Source organism: Aulostomus chinensis, chromosome 21 (genome assembly GCF_037954235.1).
Source record: "Aulostomus chinensis isolate RoL2024-O1b breed Wild chromosome 21, RoL_Achi_v1.0, whole genome shotgun sequence".
NCBI lineage: Eukaryota > Metazoa > Chordata > Actinopteri > Syngnathiformes > Aulostomidae > Aulostomus > Aulostomus chinensis.
The window spans coordinates 2,295,950-2,322,775 of record NC_141340.1 but is presented as its reverse complement, the minus strand read 5'-3'; the positions used below and the strand labels follow the sequence as shown (position 1 = coordinate 2,322,775).

Genomic DNA, 26,826 nt, shown 5'->3' with positions numbered 1-26,826 from the left:
AATTCAGTCTGAGATGGGGGGGTGGGGGGTGGGGGGGGTGACAGGCTGCACCTCCTAAATATGAATGCACATGCATGTGTTTCATTCAACTATCGACTCGGAGTTCGCCGTGATCTGCCTCAAATGGAACGCCAGGAATTTTTGACTCACAGAGGAAATAAGAACAACAAAGGCATGAATAAATAATGCCATCCTACTTTGAACTGTGCATCAAAGTGAACACGCTCGCCCACGTGCAACACATGCGTGCACAACCACACACACACACGCGCGCGCGCCACATCTTCCCATAGACAAGACAGTCACTGTATACAGAAAACTGTAATCAGAGAAAAGTGCGAATGATATGGAAATACAGTTTTATGCAGGGCTTTCAGCACGGCTAGGGAATGGCCACAAGTACAAAAAGTAAATAATTAATTGGGAAGGGGAGGTAGCGACGCACACGTCTCTTTGAACACACCAACTTTCAGCTGGGCACACACACAGGAGTCGAGGCACACTTGACTTCTCATGGCAACCTCCTCTCAGAGGAACGTTGGTGCGGTGGACCAGGTCGACTCTGTAAACATCTGGACAGCTGTCACACGGACGCCACCTTTGCTTATTTATGTTCCTGTAAAGTTCAATGATTCATTTTTAATGCTATCTAGTCCATCATCCACCTCACCACCTCAGAACAAACTACTTTTTTGAGCCCCCGGTGACTAATAAGGTTCTAAAAATCACACAAAAAGGTGACGTGATGTTAATTCTGACTACAAGAAACAAACCTGCATCCTCATTTTGTTCTCTGTAACTTCTTCTGGAGGACAGACGTCAAACTCATTTAAAATGACTATTAAAATCATATTTTATGATATCAATGAACTAAGCGTGTCATAATCTTGCTTCAAATGAATTCGTCGATGAACCTCATCACCTTCACCTGAGTTGGCTCTCAACCCTCAAAACAAAAGGTTAACTTTTTGCAATCAAATTCAAAGGCAAGATCACAAAACTCCCAGTACGTTTTCTTCTTCCTCTTTATTTCTATCAGTCTGATGTCACCAGTTTAAAAATATTATTATTACCTCTTAAATTAATTGCTTAAATTGGCCACTATGGCTTTTGGTGTGGTACACAGCCAACCGCCCCAGCTACACTACACCAGACACCATAAAACTTAGATTTTTGGAGATTCTGTAAAACAGAACCAATGATCTTTGGACCTTACAAAACCCAACAGTTAGCATAGCAGCCACTGCTGAAAATGGCAATGTCCTAAATCCTGACCGCACTTTAACGGTGTGATTGCGGCGGGACGCCTGTCATGGACACGTCCCGATCAGGACGTAACAGTTGAGTTGGGCCCAACTGTGGCAGAGACTGAGAACCAAAGGGGATCTGTGCACTGAGGCTGAGAAACCTGCTCGTTCTGCAGAATCTCAGAGAAGAACCGGGAGAAAATCCTCAAATCCACGTGTGCCGAGCTGATGGACACCAACCACAGCTAAAAGAACCGACTCTGGACTGAATACTTGTTTAAATTAGAGATGCCAAGATATTACAGATGTGATACTCTTAGTTCATTTTTCCACACTGATACTTAAAGGTCTTGGTATACATTTTCACCTCACCTTTATTGCGGAGTGATAACCATAAAGTAAGAACATTTCAAGGTATCCAACTTTGTATTTTGGGTAGAAACAAAACCAGCAGGTGGAAAATGAGATGGGTGAGTATTTGCTGTTTGTGTATATTTGTGAGTGAGGGACCTGCACTAAGATGGATTTATAAATCCATCTTGGCAAAACAGTGCATGTCCTTCAATTAGGGTTGTAGGCTAATACATCAAATCAATTCGATTAAATCTTTTTTTTATTCAAGTAACAAGCCGTTTCCTTGGAGACACTTGCAGGTCTGAGCTTTGTAGGTCAACAACAGGCTCGAGTAACAACAGCTGCAGACGCTGAATGAGTAGCTAAGAGAAGCGGCGGCGGCGCTGCCTCGGTAACATGGAGTCCACCAGGTCTCCCAGGCTTGAACGACTCAATTACAAGGGAAACGTGACAAACCTGCTCAACCTCTGTTTTAATTTGTTTTATTCGTTTTGAATAGCAGTGCTTCTTCTCTCTAAGGTTGTTGCTACGCCATCACTGCCACCCACACTCACAGACTCACTCACACACACACACACACACTCTCAACAGGAGATCTGGAAATAGGTGGAAGGCAGCACGCCGCGGTGCGAAGGCCAGCACTCGCCACGGTTTCAGACTGAGCGCGAAGGTTCAGACCCAGCTGAGCAGGTCACCAATGGACACGAGAATGACTCAGCACTTGTGACCACTTCTGTTTATAAAGACTCAAAGTATAAAATGGAGATTTTGTTACTGGCAGGACCCACGAGCCTCATCCAGAAGGAAATTAAAAGGTGAAGAAGAAATCACAGCAAAGAGACACTTTGGCGTGTCTGATCACCCGAGACGCTCCTGATAAATCCCCACAGTCATTCAAACCTGTCGCTTATAATAATTATATAAGAGGAAGAAAAGTATTATGCTAATGGTGGTCAGAGGGCGTCAGTTCACACGACTCCATTCATTCCCTGTAACGCTTGCTGGATAGGTTTCTCCTAATCAAATGGAGGGTCTGAGGACCGTGGGTGTAACAACTGCGAGGCCTAATTTCCACATACGAACCCTCTCAGCTGTTTTTTTTTTTGGTCTGGTATTTATCTTGAGTACATTGAGAAAAGTTCACTTTTTGCAGTGGACTTTCTAGTTCCTTGGGGGAGCAAACAAGGACATGTGTAATATACAAAGTTAGACTCAGACTTCCTAAATTAGCCTGGTCAACTACCGGACTGAATACTGCAACAGAACCAATGGCACAGGAGCAGAACACAAGGCTTATTTGGGGCTGAGTGAAGCGTCCACATGCCAGAGGGAATCAATCCCAAAACACATCATCTGAGAATGTTAGTCAGACTTTCCGGAGGACCAGTTGGAGCGCCGCGTTCAGCTGCATTTTAAAAGTTCACATTCGTTGGACTTACAGTAATTGTCCTTTTTCTAGCATCATGTAAACGGGGTGAATGGCAGGTGAGATCAGGGCCAGCGAGCCAGAGGAGGAGGTGCAACATTCCTGCGAACACCTCTGACAGGGTTGCTCTTCATGGTTGAATACCGATCAGAGGAGAAGATGTTTAGTCTTCTGCTGGAAGACCATTTACACAGGAAACTTCCCTCAGGCATTAAACCAGGCAGCCCACCGCCACTGCAGTGAAGAGGCCCTGACACGCCCAACACTTCCACCGGAGCCGTGTAGACTCAGTGTGAGTGTGCATGAGTTTGGCTTCACTAATTGCTCCTGTGCAGGTTGACAGTAGGATGGTCAGGTCCTGTTAGCAGGAGAGCTGAGCAGAGCTACCTGGGAAACAAGCTAATTGAGCCGGAGTTCTTGCTCATTATCGGTTCAGAGTGGATCAAACAGACCAGAGGAAGAGCCTGGATCTGTGGCAGGCTCAAAGCCTCGGAGCATGTTGCAGCGGTCCCTACAGGACAGACGTGGCGGCATACAGCACATATGCACATGACACGCTAGTCACATTACCAGCACCGCTCCCTGTGGAGCCATGGTCATTACTTCACCGAACCCACACCTTCTCCACTCTCGGTCCCCAGTGCTGGTGTGACCTTCGCACACAACCACCAAGAGCAGTTACTGTCATTTATTCAGAGATGTAAATTCATCTAAATTATGCACCAGTTAAGAAAACGCTACCGATGCTTTCCCACATGCAAACCCGTGTGAGCGACCTACAGCTCCTGGTGACTAGGACTGCAACAGACAGTCAGTGTGCAACCAAGGCCAGACAAAACTTTAAAGATTATATTTAAACAAATGTCATGCTCCTTCTTGATCGGAGCGCTGTTTGAATTCAGTTTGTGTTGCTGTTAGATGTCAAATACAGGCTCACCGAAGCTGCACACTTTGGGAAGTCAAAGTTAAGAAAAACCCACTCTGCAACTGAATTTTAGCCTCACGGATCCTCACGCATCTCCATTCAGCACAGGGACACGACGGCAAGTGATAAACAACAAACATGTGATTCAACAGCTTCTCTGAACTTTTGCTCATCTGCTCACATCCAGAATGGTAAGGTTTGTCTGTTAGTTTGTACAAAATGTGACTGATACATAAACTTGAATTCATAAAATATCAGCCAATTCAGTTATAAACTCAATCAAATCCAATATTGTCCATCTCTAATTTTGTAATGTGTTGTGTCTGACGAGTAAACTACACCAAAAAAACTCACTATCATTATCATTCCTGGCTTAACTGGTACAATAGAATACTCTCCACAGTTATGCATTTTTCTGTTGTAGCTAAACAAAAGCAACAGCATGAAATTGAGGTTCCGGTCCTTGGAAAAGGCAACAAAAAAGGCCTGTTTTTTATTTAGTGAATCAGTATCCTTGTTGATATCAGTAACTATGATAATCTGCAATAAGTCTCAGACAAGCGAAGTCTAAATCCATGCACACACCAGGGATAATAGTAAAAGTTTAGTTTTTCAAAGTAATGGCTGTGAGTCTCTTTAGTCTGCTGAGCTCCGATGTTTCCACCTTGAATATCTGCAGGAAATGAGCTTCCAAAACATTTCAACTGCAAATCCACACAAAACATTTTTACGTGGCCACCAAAGATGTGTTCCGATAACAAAATTACACCTTTTATCACGACCACACGCTACTGACTTCACTGCTGGAAACCAGCAGTGTTTGAATGAATCCGATGCAACGCTGGTGTCTGGAGAGTTTAAGATGGTGAGATTTGTCTTGTTTAGATTTTGCCAAAAATACATCGCTTGATCACACCAGAGGGTGCAAAAAGACAAAGATCCCCAGCACAACCGAGAGGCTGGGACTGATTCAGCCGAGGCAAACAGTCGCTGACAAAAGCTCTGTGACCATTCTGTCAAACTACAGGATGCAAAAAATAAACAAACCAAAAAACAGTAGTAGGACATTTTTATAGAGTCTGAAAATTAAAATTGTTCATTTTGTGTTATCAGGTATTTTTCTAATATTTGTAACAATTATGGGTACTTTCATGTTTGTAAAATAAATAATCACAAAATAATAATGCATTGTTAGGGAGGGGAAACAGCCATAATTGTTCTGCTTCCACGGTTTTGAAAGGCTTTATATTGCAAAACTTCACTAAAAAGACGGACAAAAGAAAGCCACGGGAACATCTTGAACTCACCTCTCTCTGTGTCAGCTTCTGCTTGTCAATCTGCTTGACCTTTGGGCTGTTAGCCAGCAGGTGGCGTAGTTTTACATAACTCTTCCACAATTTCTGGTACCTGCAAACAGTTGGTTTTTTGTTTTTTTTAAAAGGGAGAAAAAAAAGGAGGCATCAGGTTGACAGGAGTCCATCTCCAGCTCTCTCCCGCTCTGCAACAACACATCAATATTTCATCAGCAGCGGCCTGATATTAAACATAATTTAACAGTTACCTGCGGCCAATATTGAATGAGCTGCTTTTGTCTGAGGGCAGTGGACACAGAAGCTTCTCTGTTTTCTGATGTGAATCACCAGCACAAGTTCACCCACTAAAGGTTTGTACTTCACCTTATTTTATTTTCTGATAAAAAAAGAAAAGAAGAAGCTGTAAGTCGTGCAACACTTGAGCAGCCCTGACACGAGGCTCCACAACCGGCGCACAACCTCCTTATTCCCATTTACTACAAAACCCTATTGTCTTTGCTCTCATTTGCATGTGAAAAGAGGCAGGGAGTTATCGGCAAGGTGACATGTAGCCACCGCACCAACCACCTCCCCTTTCTCTCCCCCGCTCGCCCTCTTTTCAATCAGGCCTTCTGATTGATGTACTGAGGGCCGAGTGTGACCGTTCTGCTCCCATTCAGGAGACTTTCTCCTCATTTAGCCAGAATTATTCAATTATGATTGGTGGGGTGGAGGGTTAAGGTGGTTAGGTTTGGGGGACAGGGTGAGAGGCATTAAGAGAGAGAGAGAGAGAGGAAAAGAGAGAGAGGGAAGGCAGGGAAGGAGGAAGAGGAGGGGTGGGAGAGAAGAATTATGGAGCTTTAATACCGGGGACTTCATTAGAGACTGAGACGAGGGAATGAGACGGCTTTACCGTGCCGATTATCAGCTCACCACCACCTCCGCACTGAAGCATCCTGAGCGGACAAGAGACAGCGAGAGGAAGAAAGAGACAGCGAGATGGAGAGGAAGTCTATCCAGCCTGGGAGGCCCCCTTGTCCCCAATCCGCTCCAATGACCTTTCCGCCGATCCGCTGTGTGCTCTCAGGGTAGCAGTGGCGCCACTCTCGCCACTCCCCACACATGCTTTCATTAGCATATGCTGCCTTTTCACTTCCATACCACTGAGTGCTGCTTCCATCTCACAGACGGACGCTGATACACTTTACTGGCATGATGTTTGGGATCTTACATATTATGGACTTTTCTTTTTTTTAATTCAAATCCAGCGTTAGGAGTCTCAACTGAAACATGAACTTGGTTCATTCACACTGTTTTTTTTTTTGCTACAAATCCAAACAAGAAATGCATCTCAGTGCAACTGAGACAAGCCTGGCGTGTCCTCCTGTTCTATACTGTCCCTTCACCACACCACAGGAAGAAGCCATTACCAGGTAACACTGTGTGTGGAGTTATTCACAGTAGGAGAAGCAGCACGCAGGTATTTCCCACTAATCCAGTACTGAAGAATGACATGGAAAGACGCTGCTACTGCTAACAAGTCAAATATTTTAAAAGCTTTTCCCAGTGCAGAGCGGGAAGCTAATCAACCTGATGCATGGTTGATCCAACAGCCACTGTTCAGGTCCAAAAAAGGGAAATATCAGGAACTAAAAATACTGTATCGTGGTGTTTGCCTATCACAGGGACCTTAACAACAGAAACCTTCTCGGTTCATCCTCCATAAAGACGTTTATCCCACATCTCAGAGAGAGGCCTTGAGGAAATAACTTCAAATGTGGCACAGTGGATGTATGGAAGGAGAAACAGAGCAGCGAAGGTGTAAGGGGCTTAGGTCCGACGCAGTAATACCACTGACCTGGAGAACAAACTCCAGAAAAAATGACTGATGGATGTCTTTCCCTGTGTAAGACAAGCTGACTCCACAAGTAAGAGCATCAGAATGTTTACATGTACTATGTCCAGTGCAACCCATCTGCGTTACCCTGCACCACACTGGTTTTTTACCAGTTTCCTCCAGTACTGGAGCTTGAGAGCCGGTCCTCACATTAGTTCATTTTAACCTAATTCCTGCCCTGTAGTATCAGCTCTCCTTACATTCCCAGACATGTCATCATTCTTGCCTCAGCAGTCGCGGTGGAGATGAAGCGGCTCGAGTGGCGGCCCAGAGAACACATCCAGTGGGCAGCGTCGAGGGAAGAATACAACACAGCTTCTTCAGTCCCCTGAGTTAATATATGCTGCTGCTGTGTCCACGGCCCCCTCTCTGTGGCATCGCTGCCGCCGCAATCAACAGCGGCTCCTGCCCTCACTACATGCATCATTAGCAGTAGTAGGAAATCCTTTACGCTGGTCTCTTACTACCCGTTTCTGCATCAGCTAATGATGTCCCAGTCCATCCATAAATTTGTCGTTGTCTGCTACTTTGAGAACTTTGACATGGCAGCAGGGTGCACGGGGATGAAAGTGTTCAGTGGGCAGGCAGCTAAAACGTAGCGGCAGGGGAGTGGGAGCATTAGTCAGAGGGAGGAAGCAAACTAGTTCTACCTAAATGGATTCCCTAATATTCGTCCTCTTGTTTGCATCTTCATTTTCCTCCAACACCTCCCTCTGTCTGTTGTGATGGGGACCAGATATTTGAGTTAAAAAGAAATCCACAAGTTTAAATATAGAATTAGAACACGCCGTATACTGACTATGCATGATGTTGTCGCATCTCTCTGAACTCCTCTGAGACCGAGGCTCTGATGATCTTATACACTGCTTTTGTTAATTATGCAGCAGCACAGTACAGTATTCCCTACCGTGGCCCTGTGGAGTGTGTGGCAAGAAATAAACCATTGCTCCCATGGCGGAGGCACCCAGCGGAACCCTGGGACCCGTGACAACGCGTGTGAAAATGTCACGACACTCGTTTTCTCATCCGTCTATTCCCCTTTCCGTCTCCCCTCCTCTTCGACAAACACCATCTTCCTCGACAGGCAACATGAAGGAATCTGCCACGTGGCGTCCAGGGAGAACAGCGGTGAGGAAGGAGGAGAGGGAACATGGGCAGACGCAGCGGGTGGGAGCTTTATAGCTCTGCGCTCGGACGGCTGGTTGACATTTATGAGTGTGTGTGCGATTGCATGCATGGAAGTCAGCTTACTGAGGGTCTCCGGCGTAGCTGAGTTGAGCGGGTCGAATCCCAAAATGAACGATGATGGGGAAGGTGATGACTTCTGGGTTGAACTGCTCCCTGTCCAGTTGGTCGATTCGCACCGAGCTCGGTTTCTAGGGGAGAAAGCAGAGGTTAGTGTTACGGTGTAGAAAACTGGTTAGCTTGGCTGTGCCAAGGTAAGAGATGTTTTATTTTCCACTTTGACTACAAGCAGAGCCTGTCATCAGTCCACAGGAGCGAACGCAAAGGTCCAGGTGCGCGCTTAAACGTCTGATGCACATTTTAATTATACAACTGTTTTAAATTGCCAAACGCACGCAAAAAACCTTTCAAGCTGCATTAAACTGTCTGAAAGCCTTTGATCCAAACCGGCTTCTATGTGGAGCATCAAAGAAGGACTCGGCCCCTGTGACCACCGCGGTTTCTACAGTTGGAGTTCCTGCTTCACCAGAGTGGGAAATTCTTGTCTGATGCCTGCAGTTCACCAGGGGACGAAAACTGACACTTGCAATGAGTTTGGGCCCAAAAGGCTGACAAACGTACCTGCGCTGTCATGCACGCAAAACTATGATACATCTGACACTTAATCAGGGTGAGTCGTGTTTATTTCATCCTATGAAAGGTTAACAGAACATACTTTGATATCATATTCAATGCTTTTTACACCCCACAGGAAACCTTGAAAGAATCCTGTATATACAATAAAGCAGCCATCACTCAACCATCTGCTACCAACCAAAGACTTGAAATCATGTCACAGGAGTGTGATGGGGGCCAGGTTCAGCGTGTAGTACATGTACCACGGGGAAGTGAAGTTGGGGATGGCGAGCTACCTTGTGACGCTCTTATCAAGAAGGAGACTGACAAGCAACACGTCGTCAGCTGACTCCCAAATCACTGATATCCTGTCAGGCGCTTTGTGAGATCAGTGGACGAGGCTGTAGCATAAGGTGTGATGAGTTTCACGGCAGATGGCTTGAGGCTCGGGCTCACCTTGACGTTACAGCGCTCACGCATCACCGCCTGCACTCACAACCTTGATTTGAGAGCAAAAGGTGGCCAGCCAACTTTGATTTTGCCTTTAAAGCAACATAATCAGGTCTGATTACAAGTAGGACACAACACACATCGTAAATGCTAATTTATATACACGGGGTCATTAGCACCCCGCTTCTATGCTTTAGCGCAGCAGAGCTGATTGAAGGGTGGTCACACTGGTCCCCTCATGTTTCAGCCCTCCTGATGTTGCAAATAATCACTTGAACCTGCCATGTTTGATTGGCACGGGTCACTTTCATTTGGAGCAGCGTGTAACCTTGACAGGTGAGAGTCCCACAAGGGTCACACAACTAATTTGATGATTAAACCACAACAAGGCCGAGGAGAACATCTAAGCCACAGGAGCTGGAATGTTGGATTCACAGCAAAGCATTGTAAAAGGAAGCATGGGGTGCTCAAGACGCCCCGGCTGACGGATCCTATCATCCAGATAGACAGTCCCCAGCAAGAATGGCAGCTCACTCCAAATTAAGAGTCAAATCACAATGTCCAAATAATAAAAACATTAACCCAAGAAAACAACAACATGACTTGTTGCAGCTTGGAGTCACTGCATGGGGTTCGGGCCTCGGCCTCAGCCCAGGTTGGGACAGAAAAATGCACCTTTTAGTCCACGCATGGCCGGAACCAGCAAATGGAACTATTAACCATTAGCATCCAAATTATGAGGGCCTTAATTCTGCACAAATTAGTTACCATCAAAAAAAAAAAAAATCCCTGCTGTGATCATTGCTTATCAAAGGAATAAAAATACTGTTTGAATCCTGCATTTCAAATGTTAAAATTACATGTATTTCTCTGTTTGATTCAAAATTTCAGGTTTTGAGGTACTATCTGTTTGGCAAAAGAAAGCTTTTAAAGAAAGCACCTTGGCCACGGGGACCTTGTGATGAGCATAAATGAATAACAATCAACAATGAAAATAATCATTTTCAGCTGGTCTCAAATCGGCCATGGATAATCCTGATAACTGGCAATGCAAGTAGATTTAGAAGAAGTATTTAAGGGATTATTTTACGACCCAGTTCTCTTTGTTTCACTTGTGCTGAAAGAAATTAATTATTGACAAGGTTCCCAATGGCAAAACTCAAGAAGCCTCCTGAGTCCAACACTCTGGCAAATGTTGCCAAATGGCTCAGTTTTCAAGCAAAATAGTCTTTAAATGACCGCTTGAGTAAACTTTGACTGCCAGACAAATCTTTATCTCCAGTCTGGGGTTGGAAGAACATTAAACACCAAGCCATTTGAAAACCTTGACAGCAACAATTCAGTCCTGCCAGGAGGCGTAGTTGACTCGATAACTCACCCACGCCAAAGGTTAGACAATCATATCGACTGTTCATATGCAATGCTTTAGCTAGCAATGACATCTTGACACCTTTACCCAGACACAATTACTGTCCTCCCTCTAAATTATGTGCCACACAAGAAGGTTAACCAACTTCATCGTAGCATAAAAGCTTTGGGCCGAATCGTGTCGATGACAGCAAACGCCCTTGGGGATAATAGGTGAGGTTGCTCATGTCACAGGCTAACAGGACGAGCCTTATTCCTGCAGTGTCGGGGTTGGGGGGCGGCGGATGCCCTTGAAACAGCAGACAAGGCCACCTCCCGCTGTAACAAAGAGGCCTTACCATGCCCGGGTTGGTGACGATCATGCCCTTGCACTCCTCCGCATATTTCTGCCACTCCAGCTCCTCCCACTGCAGCATGTCTGCAATCTCCTCCTCAGGGACCAGAGGCTTGCTGCTGCGCAGCAGGTAGAGCAGCACCTGATGCATGGAGAGCACTTCCTTCCCACCATCTACCAACACACACGGAGGTGACACAGAGACAAACACCTGCTCTTTCACAATAAAATACATTCAGAACATCTTCGACATGTGACCACTGACCGGCCAGCGCATCCGGGTTGAATTTCTCAAGAGTGATACATGAAAATACAGAACAGTTTGTATCTGTCTAAGATCTATAATGTTGCAATCAGGAATGAGAAGCTGAGGCCGAGGCAGGGTAGGAGGGCAGGACCTGGTGAGACCCGTCCGGTTTTATCCAGTCTAAGACTAATTGCCATACCGACGCACCCTTTTTCCCTTCCTTTCCCATTTTTGTCTCCCCTGAACATGCATAGCCGATTTCACTCCAGTTCCAAGCTGTCCTGGTCATTGCTCCGCCCCCTCTGATGCTCTAGGGAGCACCACAGACTACCGCATGCTTCCTCCATCACGTCACATCTTTTCACCTCATGGCGAGGAGTTTCATCAGGGTGGAAGTGGCACGTGGGAGGATCATGCAATACCCCCAGTTCCCCCTCCCTTCACCAGATGCCCCAACCAGCCAGAGGAGGTGCTAGAGCTGTGACGAGAACACAAACCCTCGCCTGACCTCCCACCTGCAGACACGACCAGCTGTGTCTAAGCGGACGCCCAACCAACACGGGGACGTGACGCAGCCGCCGTGTTGGTAGGCAACACAATTAGTTCATTAAATTTGTTGTATTTAAGTTTTTCAAATGCAACTCCCAATTTTTTGTTTAAAATTGTTTTTTTCCCCTCCATGGAGCAGAAGACAAATAACAAAATATTCAAAATGAATTTAATAGGTATTCAATTATATTCATCACATACTGCTCATCTGTGACCATAAAGACATACTGGAGTACAAATATGTGCAAACACGAGCATAGGAAGTTTTCAGGCTTCAGTCAGATTTGATTCAATAATACTGATATAAAAAAGTCAGCTTCTCCCCACACATGCAAGCGTTTCAATAAGTCCAGATAAAAGTACAACTTTCAATGCTCAAAATCCTTGGCCAAACATCAAGGTTGGTGAGCATCTTTGCTTCTGCTCAAGCTTCGCCACTGCTGAGAGTTTCTGAGCTGATAGGAAGTGAAAATATCTGCATACGCCGCAGTCACATTGTTGGGGAAATGCACAGATGAACAGAGGCACTCATGCAAGGTCACATGCTGCGTAAGACGTGACAGCAAATAATGATGATAGGCTTCTGGAGAAACATTCAGAACCATGCAACAGCACCGGGAAAGAGCAGAGTCTCGCTCGAATGCACAGATACAGCAGGTCAAATAGAGTCCGTTTAATAGACACTCATGCAGTATTGATTGACCTCCATTTACTTGTGTTCACATGGACAGTCACATGAACATCCTCAGAACTGGAAACACACTGAGACACTAATAAATGCAGACGCTCGCACTGTCCCTGAAACTTTCATCATTACAGCTCCTCTGCTCCCCTCTCTCTCTTCACGGATGATATCAGAAACATCAGATTTGTGCTTTTGTAAAAGAGGCAGATAAGTGTTTGTAGTCCTCTAAATTGGGAGCGCAAGGAGAGAAATTGTTTCTTGATGGAAAGTAGGCACGGCTGTCATAACAAACACAGCAGTGATGCGACGGTGCACCAGCACCATCATGTGTAGCAGCAATGAACACCATGCAGCTGCACAGCTGCACACACACACTCACTCACTGGGACACTGAGCCTCTCAGAAAATAACGAGCGTAGAAATATTCTTTACTGGGAAATGCAGCTCTCCTTTATATTGCATGTTTATTGCATGTCTCCACTGGCCAGCAGAGGGAGACAAAGCAGGACAGACAGAGTGGGTCATCGGGGTCTCACCGGGTAAGAAGCGAACAAACCGGGGCATGAAATGGAACTGCTGGCACCCAAAGGCCTCGTTGTCAGAATCTGGGCCTGAAAAGAAGAAAACTTCTGTACTTATTTGGGCAGAAGAGAACTTTTACCAGAGGCCAATCATGCCTGTTCTCTTTAGAACGTTACAACCAGGCTTGTGAACCAGGCTTCAAAGGGGCCTGTGCTTACCTCGCATTCAGGGACTCAAATTAACAAATTCTAAACAGTTCTTTCAAGAAAATTTCTTTGTTTCTGTGGCACAGGAGGGAGAATAAATCACTAAAACATGGGTATCAGCTCTCCTCCGCCACGTATCAGCACCAGCACCCTCCTTACCTCTCTCAGGATTAATTCCTCTTTTTTCCTTCCCTTTTTTCCCGGCCAGTAATCACTCCCCGCCCACTATACAAGACTAATATGGGTTTTAATAGACAACCAGCAACAGATTGAGGGGATAATGTATTTAAGAAAAATCCTGATGAGCCAAACAATCAGACTTCTACCTCCTCTGGACACTCAAGTTTCCGCTCATCAGTGCAGGGCGCGGCCAACCTGAAGAGACTGAGCTTCGTAGAGGAGAATCGACAGGAAACAGGAACTAAAATGACCCGCGTCGGACAGACTAACGTACAAAAAGATGCTTTTTTTAACTGTGAATCATGCAAAGCCAAAAATGCAGAGCTGGAAATAAGCATCATAATAGGTCAAACTCTCTCACGCTTCTCAAACCAGTTTTAAAATCAGAGAGCGTAGAGTTAAGGCTGAGACAATCGTCACTACTTTGTCGCTTGACAAGCTCATCAAAATGAATTAGAATCATTGCATCAGAGATGTGTGAGGAAAAAAAGAAAAGCTCTGTTTTTGTTGCCCCGTCTTCGTGTCCTACGGTGAAATAAAGGGCTCAGCGGGACAGCCGCCGAGGCTAAATTCATAAGGATATAATTACATGTTAGCCTGGCCTGCCTCTGGGATGGAATATAAAATGTGTGACTCTCTTACAAATTGGGTCATAAACACAGGTTAATAAAAATGTCATATGTATTTACGACACGGCCGGCTTTAATACATTTTCAACCTATTTACAAGAAACTCAGAATGTAATCTATGTTTTATTTGAATGCATTAATAAGTGACAATTTCTATTTTCCACAGAATGTGTAATAAGGGACACACATTACAACATGTACGAGTTACTAAGTTGACCCTCTAACCCGAAAAATCCTAACGGCAGCTTTGTAAGGCTCATCTAAATAAAAGAAAGTAAATTAATCACCAAAATTTCACCATTAATCATAACTAGAAGCTGTAAAAACATGAAGTAAAGTCTGATTTCCAACTTTCTGACTAAATCTAGGCTTGACGCTTTTTTATTTCCCCATTAAATAACATTTCTCATTTAAAATTTTGGCACAATTAATTAAAATAACTCAATCCTGTGAAAATTAATAAGTTTTGCAGCAAAACTGGGGAGCCACGATTGACTCAGCTGAGAGCAAAAGGGGCTTAACAAGAAATCTGCAAAAAATTCAACTTAACCACAGGTAGCAGGATGCAAAAAACACATATATAATGAGAGGTAGTAAACATGTTCACAGTCTAGCAGTGGGAGAAAATGTGACTGGAGCAAAAAGAAACTGCTTGGCATTCAGAGTTAAATGACTCTGTGCTCAAGTCCTACATTCTTATTCCTTACTGCCTGAGTCGATCAGAAGAACGGAAACATGTTCCCTTCAGGGGAGAACGTGTAGGAACCTGCCAACAGGCCCGGCGTGTGGACGTACCTGTCAGGTTCCAGTCGTACAGCTCCAGAATGTCCTGGAACAAGTAGGAGGCAAAGAGCTCCAGGCCTCGGACGCAGTAGTTCTGAAAGGGCGGAGACAGCAGTGCTGGATTTGGCCGTATATTTAATTTCATTTGTCAATTCTCATTTTGGTTTATGGAGGGATTTCAAATGCATATGGATTTCCACACGTCTTGGGTAATTACTGTTAGGGTAAGGTAGAGTTCACACTGGAGCTGGTACCTGTACCGGTCCTTGACTTCACCAAGTAGGTCTTCAACACACGGGGGGGTCACATCATCTCACTCTTTTTCTAATGTGTGTATTCAAAATGCGGCTCTGACTGACTTGGCGTTCCCAATCATCCGGGTCACGGCGCTGCGTTCGCAGGTGACTGCTCTTGTTTCAGTTTCCTCAGTTTGCTTCTGAGCTTCTTAAAGAAACTCAAACAAGTCAGGCTGCCAACGACTCAGCACCTCAGAGCGAGCAAAATCCGGCCCACCATCAAATCAAGCTGAAGTCTGTGACTCTACAGCAGCAGCACGGCCAGTAGTTGCCAACCACTTATTCCAGCATCTCAAACAGAAGGCTGGGCCAGTAGCAGGGCCCCGAAACCCACTTGACAGCGCGAGGAATGGTGAGAAAGGTCCCAGTTACAGGGTAAGAAAGAGAAATAAATTCATATGACTTTTGTTGGCGGCGTGGCTCGGGAGGTAGAGTGGCTGTCTAGTAATCAGAGGGTTACTGGTTTGATCCTCCTGGTTCCAGCACTTCCCTGACACTGAATTCCCAGTTGCTGATTGAGAGAATGAGGCAACACTGCACAGCTCTAAGAGGAGCACGAAGATGGAGAAGGTGCCATGTCAACGAGGCTCACTCACTATGTTTTGTCCTTTTTTGAATTGATAAAAATTATAAATCAGATGTGAAAAATACCAGAGATTTTATATTCTTATGGCCCGTCACTTCTATACAGTAGCAGCAGACAATGAAAAGCATAGAGCCGTGAAGAGTAAGTAAATCCAATCCTCTAACTTTATCACCTAAGCTGTCTTATCGATGTAATCAACCTGCGCAGGTTAAAAAGAATCTCTTTTCCCTCCTCTAAAAGGATTAGCACCTTGGCTGACGGGGGCACTGAGGTGTGGGGGTGACGTGGCTCAGTGGCACTCACACTCAGCCACTTCAGATAAAAACAAAGAGGTGAGAAAGAGCTGGCAAGATAAAGTGGGGTTTTACTGACCTCCGGTGTCATCTCCTCTATGAAGTGAATGGTGTAATCTATGTTGAAGCGGATCACACGGCACAATGGAATCTGTGATGATGAAAGGAGCAGAGGACGAGATGAAGAAAGGATGGGCCCACTCATTACCATGGCGTTAGGCAGAGGTTACAGCTTCTCAAGGAAACTCATTAAAACCGCAGCTCTGCCAAAATAGCGAGTGTAGAAACTCCTGCTATCCCCCCGGAACATGTATGCACCGTATTTTCACATGCATCAACACACACAGAGCCACTCTTGACATTTAAGTAACTCAAATATGACTAAACAGATAAGCCTGCTCTTCTTTGTTTAATCTCCCTAGTTACACGCTCTTTGTTGTCAGAGCAGAGGGGAGCGATTTTAAGAGATTAACCTGCGAGCCACATTTATTCTTGCCCATCCCGGCGGCTAACTAGCGGGGGGCTAATATCAGCACGCTCCAAGGTTTCTAATCCCCACACCGCCATGAAGCATTTACCCCGGCTTTTAACAAGGGCTGCTTAAATTATCCAGTTCAAATCATGGCTAATCCTCACCACTCTTTTCAAGCTGCACACACATACACACACACACACACACACACACACACACACACACACACATACATACATACACATACATACATATTGACCAAGTGGCTTATTACTCACTAAAATAAGGCCAGCAGATGCAAAAAATGTGAACAATTTCTCATGAGTTTTGGTGGTGGCGCCCTATTGATTCTGTGCTCCCTTTAAACTTCCTCCAGACATGCAGCTCAAATGGTCCTTTTAAGTCGCTACCCCTCTAATGCTTGACAGTCATTGATGGGTCTTCAAAAGTGGAAGAGAGGACTCGGCAGCAAGGTCAGCGCAGGGAGAGAGGAGCACTTTGTCCGGGCAACGAGGAATCTGACACCAAGCCAAAAGCTGATGTGAAGTTATTTTAGAGATGTGTTGCTGTCAGAGACTTAAGGGCTGGTTGGCAACAAGACGAGGTACTGTACGGAGAGTTGGGGGGGGCAATAAAACCTCTCATGAACCTAGGTGCTTTACGCGGCAGAGCAGCAGTCTGGCAGGTTCACACTTCATAAAGAGAATACATTCAAAGTAGACGTGGGTGGATTATCAAGACTGGTCTATACGGCTGAAACGAACACGAAGATGTTCAAGGAGAACTTTTCCTTCAGCTCTGTTCATAGGGCAGTAAGGCAGATGAACCAGCAACGCTCACACTGCTGGGGTAAAGGAGGAAAGTGTTTAAAAAAAACATCAAAATCCTCAGATTTGCATGTCTTTCTCTTTTCACTGTTGCTTATTTCAATTTTCACTTTTTTAAAGGATAATAAGAGGGTCTAGATCAACCCTAAATATTCAGTATTTACCATCAGTAGCATTTCATTATCATACGAAGCAGAGATGCCCCTGACAGGTGACCTTTAACGGCCATTTTCATTTTGTCCGTAGGGCTCAACCGGTGTTCCGAATCATCAGCGCCACTTCAAGACAGGGAACATTTCTCCTGGCAAACTGATCATAAATTGGGATGTGGGACTTTCCAAACTTTCAAACTTTTCACTTTACAGAGCCGACATCCTCCAGTCAGCACACGAGAGACTGCTGATTAGAGTGGGACTCAGAATAAAAGTGGACTTTGACTTCAACATGTTCGTCCGACTGAATTCTTTGATTAAGCAGTGAGGGATTAATTTAATCACAGATTACGGGCTCCAAGTTTAATAAAAAAAAAAAATTCAGTTGCAATTAATTTGAGATATGCTGCGAGTGTGATATGATTTGCAGTATTAATCTGGAATTTTATAATTTTGACACCTTAAGTGTGTAGAACGTGACATGTTGACTGGACGCTGCTGCAGCACCACAATACCAAAGTCCCAGAGTTTACAGAGGTCCAACTATTTTGTCTGACAACTTTCAAGAGCGTGGGGGGATTTCATAACCCTGACTTTGGTTGGGATCAAACTGAAGAAATCTTAAATTCTGGACTAAACAACGTTGGTGTGACTGGGCCCTTCGACCTGTCAGATGAGACTTCAGCTCCACAACTGCAAACATTCTGACATTGTGTCTTTTTTTGCTCGGATGATGGCGGCAACTGTCAGTCAACGCAGAGAAGAAACCTTTGTTAGGTTAAACATGAATCATTGAAAAACAACTGTCAAGAAAATTCAGTGTGACGTCTGCCTTGAAAACCAAAGTGATACGAATTGCAAAGCGAGCAGATGAATAAATAACAATTAGGCAGTACGGTGACATCCGCTGTCAGAGATGTTGTGGTGCAAAATTCATGCAGCATCAGCGGCTAGTGAATCAACGGCAGCTTACGTTGGTGAGCAGAGTGTGGGAGAAGAGGGAGAAGCCTTCGAACAGGTACTCGTGGTCATCATACTCAATCACCGTCGGCCTGTCAGTCTGAAACACCAAACAGCAGGTCGCTACAACACCACAGCTAAATTACAGCACAACAGAACCCATATAGTGATGGCTGACATGATACATGACACGTGCTGCAGCAGAGGAAGACAGATTTATCCCCACACTTGAAGATCAGACTGTCTGAACATCAGCGCTGCGATTCCACACCCAAGTATCATCTTAACCATTCTTTTACTTTAGTGGTTTGATATAAGAGACAGGTTCATACCAGGAAGTTGGTGGGTGGAGACACCGTGATCCTGTAGTGGAAGAGTTTTCCTGCGTTATTGTTCATAGGACGGCACTGTTTCACGGGCTGGAAAAGACACACACTAGTTGATACATATGTCATGTTGTCTGTGGAATGTAGCACAAATGAAGTGGTATGGATGTTTGTGTGAGTTGTGTTCATCTACAACCCAGGCTAGTTAGCTTTGCACAATGACTGGTAGTGGGTGGGAAGTGTTAGCATAGCTCTGTCCCTGCCTGCATTAATATCAGGAGGGTTGTGTGTAACCTTGGTGATGAATACCAGTTTAACATGAGGAGACATTGTCGTGGTAGAATCAGACACGTAGCCGGAACTACTTTCCTGACTGGGCGCAGTGATTTGACGCAGCACCTCCAAAGCTCCACTGGAACTTGGGTCAACAGAACCAAAGGTTTGTTGAGGACTAGAAGAGCGACTGCTGCTACTGATGATGATGAGGAGGAGGATTCCTGCTGGACACACCAGCATCCTGGACCTGAGCTAGCTGATGCTAACACTTCCACCCACAACCAGCCACTGGGCTAAGATAACTAGCCTGGACCTGAGCTAACTGATGCTAACACTTCCCACCCACTACCAGCCACTGTGCTAAGATAACAAACCTGGACCTGAGCTAGCTGATGCTAACACTTCCCACCCGCTACCAGCCACTGTGCTAAGATAACAAAACTGGACCTGAGCTAGCTGATGCTAACACTTCCCACCCGCTACCAGCCATTGTGCTAAGCTAACCAGCATCCTGGACCTGGGCTAGCTGATGCTAACACTTCCCACCCACTACCAGCCACTATGCTAAGCTAACAAACATGGACCTGAGCTAGCTGATGCTAACACTTCCCACCCACTAACAGCCATTGTGCTAAGCTAACTAGCCTGGTTCTCAGCTCTGCTGGAGAAGGGTCTCTGTCTTTTTCTCTGACTCTGGTGACGATGGACAAGGAGAGACTCACTCTGATAATATGTTGTGTGCAGACTCACACAAACACCAAACTGAACAGTTCTACAACTGATCTCCATCATAACGAGCAATTAGTCAACTGATTAACAGATTAGGAGCCAATTTCAGTCCAATCAATTTTAAAGGTCTAGCATGACATTCAAATGACACCTAAAACATCGACTGGTGAGTCAAAATCTGTCTGTGAGCTGATGTCAATAATCACCGCAGCTATTTTTACAGCAGGGTGATATGTGATAGGCTGTCCTTTGCTGATGTGTTGTTGCTAGAATGTGGTAGTTGAAGTTGGGATCATGAGCTGGGAGTTATTGTCCCAGACCACACGAGGGCCAGAAAATGAGTCATGAAAAAAACAGGAATCTCAGCACCTGGCCAAATAATCGAAGAGTTTCTGGAATAGATCAGCTCCCTTGTCAAAGCCTCAAAAATGGAATATCATCATTTTGCACACTGGGAGAATAAAATTGTATTTATGGTGCCTCTAATGCAATAGCGACTAGAGAGAATACATTTAGTTTGACTAGAATAATGTCCTTGCCCCTCCGTAACAAAACTTCAAGGTTATGAAAGGGTGATTTATTCACGGCATGTCTCACCTCCTCCCCCGGGTAGATGCTGTGGCGGATCCCTGTCCGTCTGGCCTTGGCACTGCACTTACACAAGGGACCATCATTCATCTGGACAGAGAGAAAATACGTAAATCAGACTCAACAGCGAGCTGATGGACACTTCATGTCTCTAAGCAACAAAGTCCTGCCTCTGCTCTCTCACTCTGGGTTTGAGTCTTAATCGCTGTGGTATTAAGGAATGGAACATCCAGGCAAACGCAGACTTGAGTTTGTTTGTATACGCAAGCACTCGCATGAAGATAGTGGCCAACGATGCACAGCCGCCGCCCGTTTACAGTGACGCTCAGCAGAATTACACAAAAAATTAATCTAATAATTAATTAAACTAATTTCAGAAGACTTGGTAGAACAGGCCAAGGAAGAACACATCACCTTCGAGAGCAGATTAGTCATGGTGCCACCCGGTGGCAACATTACAACACAGGTTGTTCTTCAGGTCGTCCCACTGGCACAAACGTCCACTCACGGATGAAATGAGGGGATTGTGGAGGTCAGAGGCATACAACTGCCGTGTGATCTTACAGTTACTATGAAACCGGCAATGTAAAGTGCAATGTGATTTTCTGCCACGTGGTTCTACGCCTCTGTGACAGTGACTTGGAGCTTTTATCTCCATTATGTTTTCGGGTCATGCTGAAGATCCAAGAGAACGTTTGAGGCCATTCTAAGGAAAGTTCCTAGAGTCGTTTCTAAGGTATCGCCTTTATGTGAGGTGACCTTGACCTTTGACCGCCAAAATCTTTTCAGTTCATCCTCGGATCCCAGTGGACATTTGAGCCAAATTTGAAGAAATGCCCTCCAAATAATTGCCTGAGATACTGTGCAAACTAGAATAGGATGCAGGTACCAATGACGGTACAACGGGAGAACATGCTGCCTCCGTTCTGTCACCAGCGCAGGGGCAACAGCCGTACAAGGACCCGGTTGAGGGAGGGGAAACAAAGAACTGTGGATGAACACGATTAACACAACCATGAAGATGCCTTTGGTTTGGTAATATAATAAATGTTTCAAAACAAAATAAAATCCAATCTGGACATCCAGGAGGAGCTCCAGCAGAGACCAACCTGTCCCGGGTCATTGTACCAGAGCTCCTCATGAAGCCGGTCGGGGTGAGCCTTCTTCCTCTTGATCTCAGCGATGACATCGAAAACCTCCGAGTCAGAGCTGCTGGAGCAGCTGCTGCCTTCGCCGTCTGACTCACACTCTGAGTCACTGCTGCTGTCATCTGAAAACCAAAAAAGGTCTTTAATCATTCCAGCATTACAGGGGCGAAACATAATTCGGTAAGCCGGAGCAGGGCAAGCGGATCGGCTCGGCTGTGCCCTCGCCAACTATTGTACTGAGTGTCAGGGAAGCAATCCATCAAAATGCTTTCAGACTGCGTGGAGGAATAATTACTCACACAATACTGGTGATATTTTTAGACATTACATTCTTCAATCTTCTCAGTTTATTTAGGCAGACAAATATAGAGTGGCAGCGATTACCAATCACTATGTTTGATCCATCGTTTGAATATTTCAATGGATTCTACTTTTCAGAACAACTTTCTCTCAGCGAGATCTGCAGCCACATATTAAGCAGAGAGATGACTTTCATTAAGACTCTGAAAGAGACACTCAAGCTGACAGCCCCGCAGATAACATCATAAACACTGAAATTAATCTCTGTCTCAGCCTAATGCACCGCTGAGGAGACAGCAGAGAGGTTTTATGGATGTAAATAGCAACAGCTTGCCAACAGATGTATGAATTGTCTCTCATTTAGTCGCACTTATCCTACACAACTAACACGCTCACTAAAAGATGGAGATGTAAGGCTCCGTTCAGACCTGGTATCAAGATGCGTCCTGAGGGATTCAAGCACAGGAGTGAAGGGTTCCTGCAACCCTCCTCAAGTCAGATTCAAGCACTTTTCAAAGCATTTTCAAGGTACAGGTTCAAGATTTTCCAGCATCTTGTGTCTGTGCTCTAAGAAAAAAAAAAAAAGATCCACGATGACAGCATGAATGTTTCTATCATTCCTCAGGGTCCTGGTGCCTGAACGTAGCCTGCACCACTCCCTCTCTTCTTAAAAGTCCATGTAACTCATGGAGCGGCTGATTTGTCTCTCTCTAATAATCTCAACAAAACACACACACTTCTTACAGAACAGCACAGTATTTCCTGAAACAGAATTTCAAACGTCAGTACTCCAAGTTAGTGGATGCATCACTTGGTACGATCCACAGCAAAATGTAACCATGACATGGATGCGTTCTGATTTCTGCGCAACTTGAGTGCTATAACATCAATCTTCAGCGACCACCTGAAATTGTCTCACACTGTCACGCCGTATGCAAGTAAAACTGTATTATTGCAAGAGACGCGTTGAGGAAAGCCCTCATAATTAGGAATCCTGCAGGATGGCTCACCGGGATCCTCATCCAGTTTGGTCTTTGGTGGCTCCCATTTGGGTCGAGCTTCTTTAGCTCGCTCCTGTCTCCTCCCCAGCTCTTCCTCAAAGCGCTCGTACAGGTCCCGCAGTTTACTGGTCCCCACTACTGTGGAGTCTCCCTGGAATGACAAAGTCAGATGATGAGCCTCTCAAACACTTTCCTGGGGGAGGAGCAGTCATGAGGGCCACAGCAGTGGTCGTGGTCGTAGTACAAGCTAATGTCCATCTCAACATTTCCCACATCTTTGGGTTCATTCAAAGACTGTTCAGGTAGAAGCAGACAAACATTACTGACCACCAGCAGAGGGCAGTGTTTGGCGGGAAGTGTTTGAGAGGCCAGGTGCTAGTTTGCAACTGAAAGACTGGAAAACACGGGTCACCAAGGAGCAGCAAACCAAATAACACCCACAATGAGGCTGCAGAAGGCAGAGAGGGAGAGTCTCCTGTGTTTGCAAAACCAGTCACTCTCTATGGCGTTCAGCCGTGGTAACGGTGAATAATGCACTTCACACGCAGATGGGAAAACACGCAAATTACATATGTGCTTCCCCAGCACTCAGGTGTGAGTACCTGGCTTCACATCCACATCACAATCAACACAAACTAGGAAGATGAGAATAATACAGGACGCAATGTCCTGGGTGGGTGTTTGATGTTGCCATGGTGATGTTATTAATTGTAGTCAGCAACTTCTGGTCGACGAATGATTTTAAGTGACAGACGCTGATATCACAGAGAGCAGGGAGGCCAACAGTTGAAATGCTACAATGCTGATGGAGAAACAAAGAACGAGTGGATGGAGCGATGTACCACTTGGTCCATGGGGTCGTTGGAGTAGTAGTTCTCAGCGTGGGTGCAGCGGATCCAGGCGGGTTTCAGAAGATTCTCATCCTCCTTCTCATCGTCCCCCCTCTCTTTCTCTTTGTCCCGCTCCTGTTCCCGCTCCCTCTCTCGATCCCGGTCTCTGTCGCCAAACGTCTCCTCGGACTCTCGGCTCCGGGTGGAGTAGCCGCGATCTCTGCTCACACCCGAGGAACTCTCCGACCTCCGGTCCCTGTCCTCCTCCCAGCGACCGCGTTTCCTGTCTCTGCTTGTTGAGCGACTGTGAAGCACAGACGAAGAACCGTTTCTTATGACAGGATCAGGTCACGTGAGCCTCCTGCTCCTACTACATAATGACGTATGTCAGCTTACTCACTGGGAATCCAGAGTTCTGGCAAATCCAAGAAAATTATTCAATATTTTATTTTGGTCCTGGAACGTTTCACATTTGTAAAGAAAAACTTCATTATTTTGGAGGAGAGAGGTTCTGGTTGACAACAGAGTCCAAAATTAACTTTTTACCTCAGAAGTCAAATGTCTAAAGATTTTTTTTTTTTTTTTAAAGCCAACACAAAAAGGTATCAGCCTTTGTGTTTCAGCATCATACATGTGTAGCAACACAATGTGGGGGTGAATAAACAGAAGCAGACTGTCAGGAAATAAACAGTGTTGTGTTTGTGACTTGGAGCGAGGACAGAACACAACAACAAATCCTGACGATGATTTCAAAAATTGGATTCTGTGTTTTTTTTCCCCGCTGGCTGTGAGAAAGCAGCTGAACTAAAAATATCCCAATTCTGTGTTGGTATATCAGTGCTGTAGGATAAGAGGAAGTATTGCAGTATATTGCAGCACTGATGTGTAGTCCCGCCACAAGCACAGGTTGAGAGAAGCCAGCGAGGTAAGGAGCAGTTAAATAATGGAACACACCTTCTTGGTCTCTTCCTGTGGCGGTCAGGTGACTGGGACCTCCGACTCTCCCGGTGGCGATGCCTCTCTCTGTCAGCCAACACATACAATCAACAACTTTCCCATTTCAAAGACTGATCTTGAAGAGGACTTCCTGTCGTCTGAATACCTGCTTCGGTCCCTGCTCCGGTGTCGAGGGGGGGTGCGGCCTCGATCATACTCAGATCTGTACCGCCCACCCTCAGGCCTGCTGTGCCTGTCTGGACTCCTCCCCCGGTCCTTCCTCTCTCCGGGAAATTCAATTTTATGCCGATCCCCATGGCTGCCATAGCCATGGCTCTTCTGCCGGTGGTCGTCATGGCGATAGCCTCTATCTGGGGACCTCCTGCTGTCCATGGGTTTGTTGTACTTGTATTGCGCCCTTTGCCTGAAGCTGTGGTCTGGTTTGAACGAGCTGGGGTTCTGGGTGTAGCTGGGGTTAAAGGGGGGAGGAGGGAATGGAGGGTGGGGAGGATGAGGGTAGTTCATGGAATATGGAGGGTGGTAGCTCATAGACTGAGAAGCCATTGGAGGAGGCATGGGTGGGTGTGGTAATGGTGGTGGGGGCACAGGGGGCATCATGTAAGGGTGGTAGGCATTCTGTGCTGGGACCTGAGCGCCTGCTGTGGGACCCCCAGTGGAGTTGGGCAGGGGAGGAGGCGGAAAGTTGGGCGGTGGATCAGGGAAGCCCTGCCGGACAGGGGGCTTGGGGAAAGGTGGACGCACTGAGCAGGGGTTAAGGGAGTTTGGAGTCTGGACAGGTGCTGGAGGGGTGTACTGCATGAAGTCAGAGTGTGGTGGCATGTAGCTGCTGTTGCCATGGTAACCTGAACTGGGAGCAGCGTGAGGATCATAGTGGTAGGGGGGTACCGGAGGCTGAGGAGGGGGTGGTCTCAGGTTGGTGGGTCGATAGTTTTGCAAGGAGCCATGCTGGCCAGGGGGCATTCCTCCCCTGGGACCACCACGGTCCTGATGGAACGACATGACTGAGGAGAAGAAGAGTCAACTTAGAACTGAATGCACCTGAACCACAGACTCAGTCCACTTCAGTTCTCTCTGCTAGCACAATGTTAACACAGCTTTCACTGGTTCACAGGACGAGTACTGCAATTCCTAAGTATTCAAGTTACTAAGAGTACATTTGATTGATTTGGTTGAAGTGTGTGTTGGTGATGATCGTTTCGAATGACGGACTCACGGTCACTGAGATGGAACATTCGGCACAGCTTTAATACCACAATGACATGAGTATTTCAAGCTTGAAATAAAAAGGTTCCGCCTGCATTCCCTGGGCCAAATGTAGTGATGATATACGTTTACAGAATAAATATATTTATATTTTACATTTTTTTAACCAGAGGTACAAGCAGTAGCTGGTCTGAAACCAATACAGCTAAACTGGCGGCTTGAATAAACCTTAACTTGCGACTAGGGACAGAGGCTAGCAAGCTAGCTAGCTAGCACATCATGACTGTAAAAGCACTGAAAAATTTACCTTCGAAATTGAGGAATACTACCAGTAGCAGGAACTTACAATTCCGTCTTCACAAAGGGTTCATAAGTGTCTTAACAAGTAATAAACATACGTAGCTGTGTACTGCTTGGAAGTGCCAATTGAGTCTCGCGTTTTAGCCAACGGTTATATTGCTAGTCGGAGTAAATACGAAGTTGCACTCGGAGGGACCAATCAGATTTAGAGAATCCGAGGACTTCCTGATCGCTGACCAATGAAAGCGGAGGTTCTTGCCGGGTTATACTAGCTCATAAACAAACCGTTTTCTTTTTAATGTACACGATAAATACGTACTTTCACATTGAAAGAAGTTAAAGGTTAACGTAATTCTTATTAAGTAATTACGAATGCATTATATACATATGTAATACTAAAGTAATTAGTATCTGTAAGAACTGTTGAAAGCTACAAATCTTTAAAAATGATTAGAACTTAAACGTGTTTACCATTCATTTAATTGTAATTTTATATGTATTATTTAAATCATTGTTAATTTTTTAAAGCTTACAACTTTATGAAAATTTTCTGATTATTTTATGAAGGTATTTTGTTGTTTGTTTTTATTACTCTTGAAGAAATTTATAAATAAAACTGTGATCAAACTGCTCGGCGTGACTTGTTCCTAAAATGTAATGCTCGATAAAATCAAAGGTATCTTAAATG

At 45.3% G+C, this 26,826-nt stretch overlaps 1 protein-coding gene across 1 annotated transcript in view; it reads right to left on the bottom strand.

Moving 5' to 3' along the window:
• The window catches only part of drosha (drosha ribonuclease III), a 101,968-nt gene extending 75,656 nt beyond the window's left edge, over nt 1-26,312 (bottom strand). The window contains exons 1-15 of the mRNA XM_086191332.1: nt 26,146-26,312; nt 24,781-25,636; nt 24,633-24,701; nt 23,691-23,982; nt 22,858-22,999; nt 21,509-21,669; nt 20,409-20,489; nt 18,813-18,899; nt 18,494-18,580; nt 16,149-16,220; nt 14,907-14,988; nt 13,111-13,185; nt 11,098-11,267; nt 8,393-8,517; nt 5,260-5,359 (exon numbers count right to left, since the gene is read on the bottom strand). Of these exons, the coding sequence (XP_086047458.1) occupies nt 5,260-5,359; nt 8,393-8,517; nt 11,098-11,267; nt 13,111-13,185; nt 14,907-14,988; nt 16,149-16,220; nt 18,494-18,580; nt 18,813-18,899; nt 20,409-20,489; nt 21,509-21,669; nt 22,858-22,999; nt 23,691-23,982; nt 24,633-24,701; nt 24,781-25,634 (2,397 nt within the window). The 5' untranslated portion in view covers nt 25,635-25,636; nt 26,146-26,312. The remainder of the gene's footprint in view (nt 1-5,259; nt 5,360-8,392; nt 8,518-11,097; nt 11,268-13,110; nt 13,186-14,906; nt 14,989-16,148; nt 16,221-18,493; nt 18,581-18,812; nt 18,900-20,408; nt 20,490-21,508; nt 21,670-22,857; nt 23,000-23,690; nt 23,983-24,632; nt 24,702-24,780; nt 25,637-26,145) is intronic.
• Nucleotides 26,313-26,826: the final 514 nt, after the last annotated feature.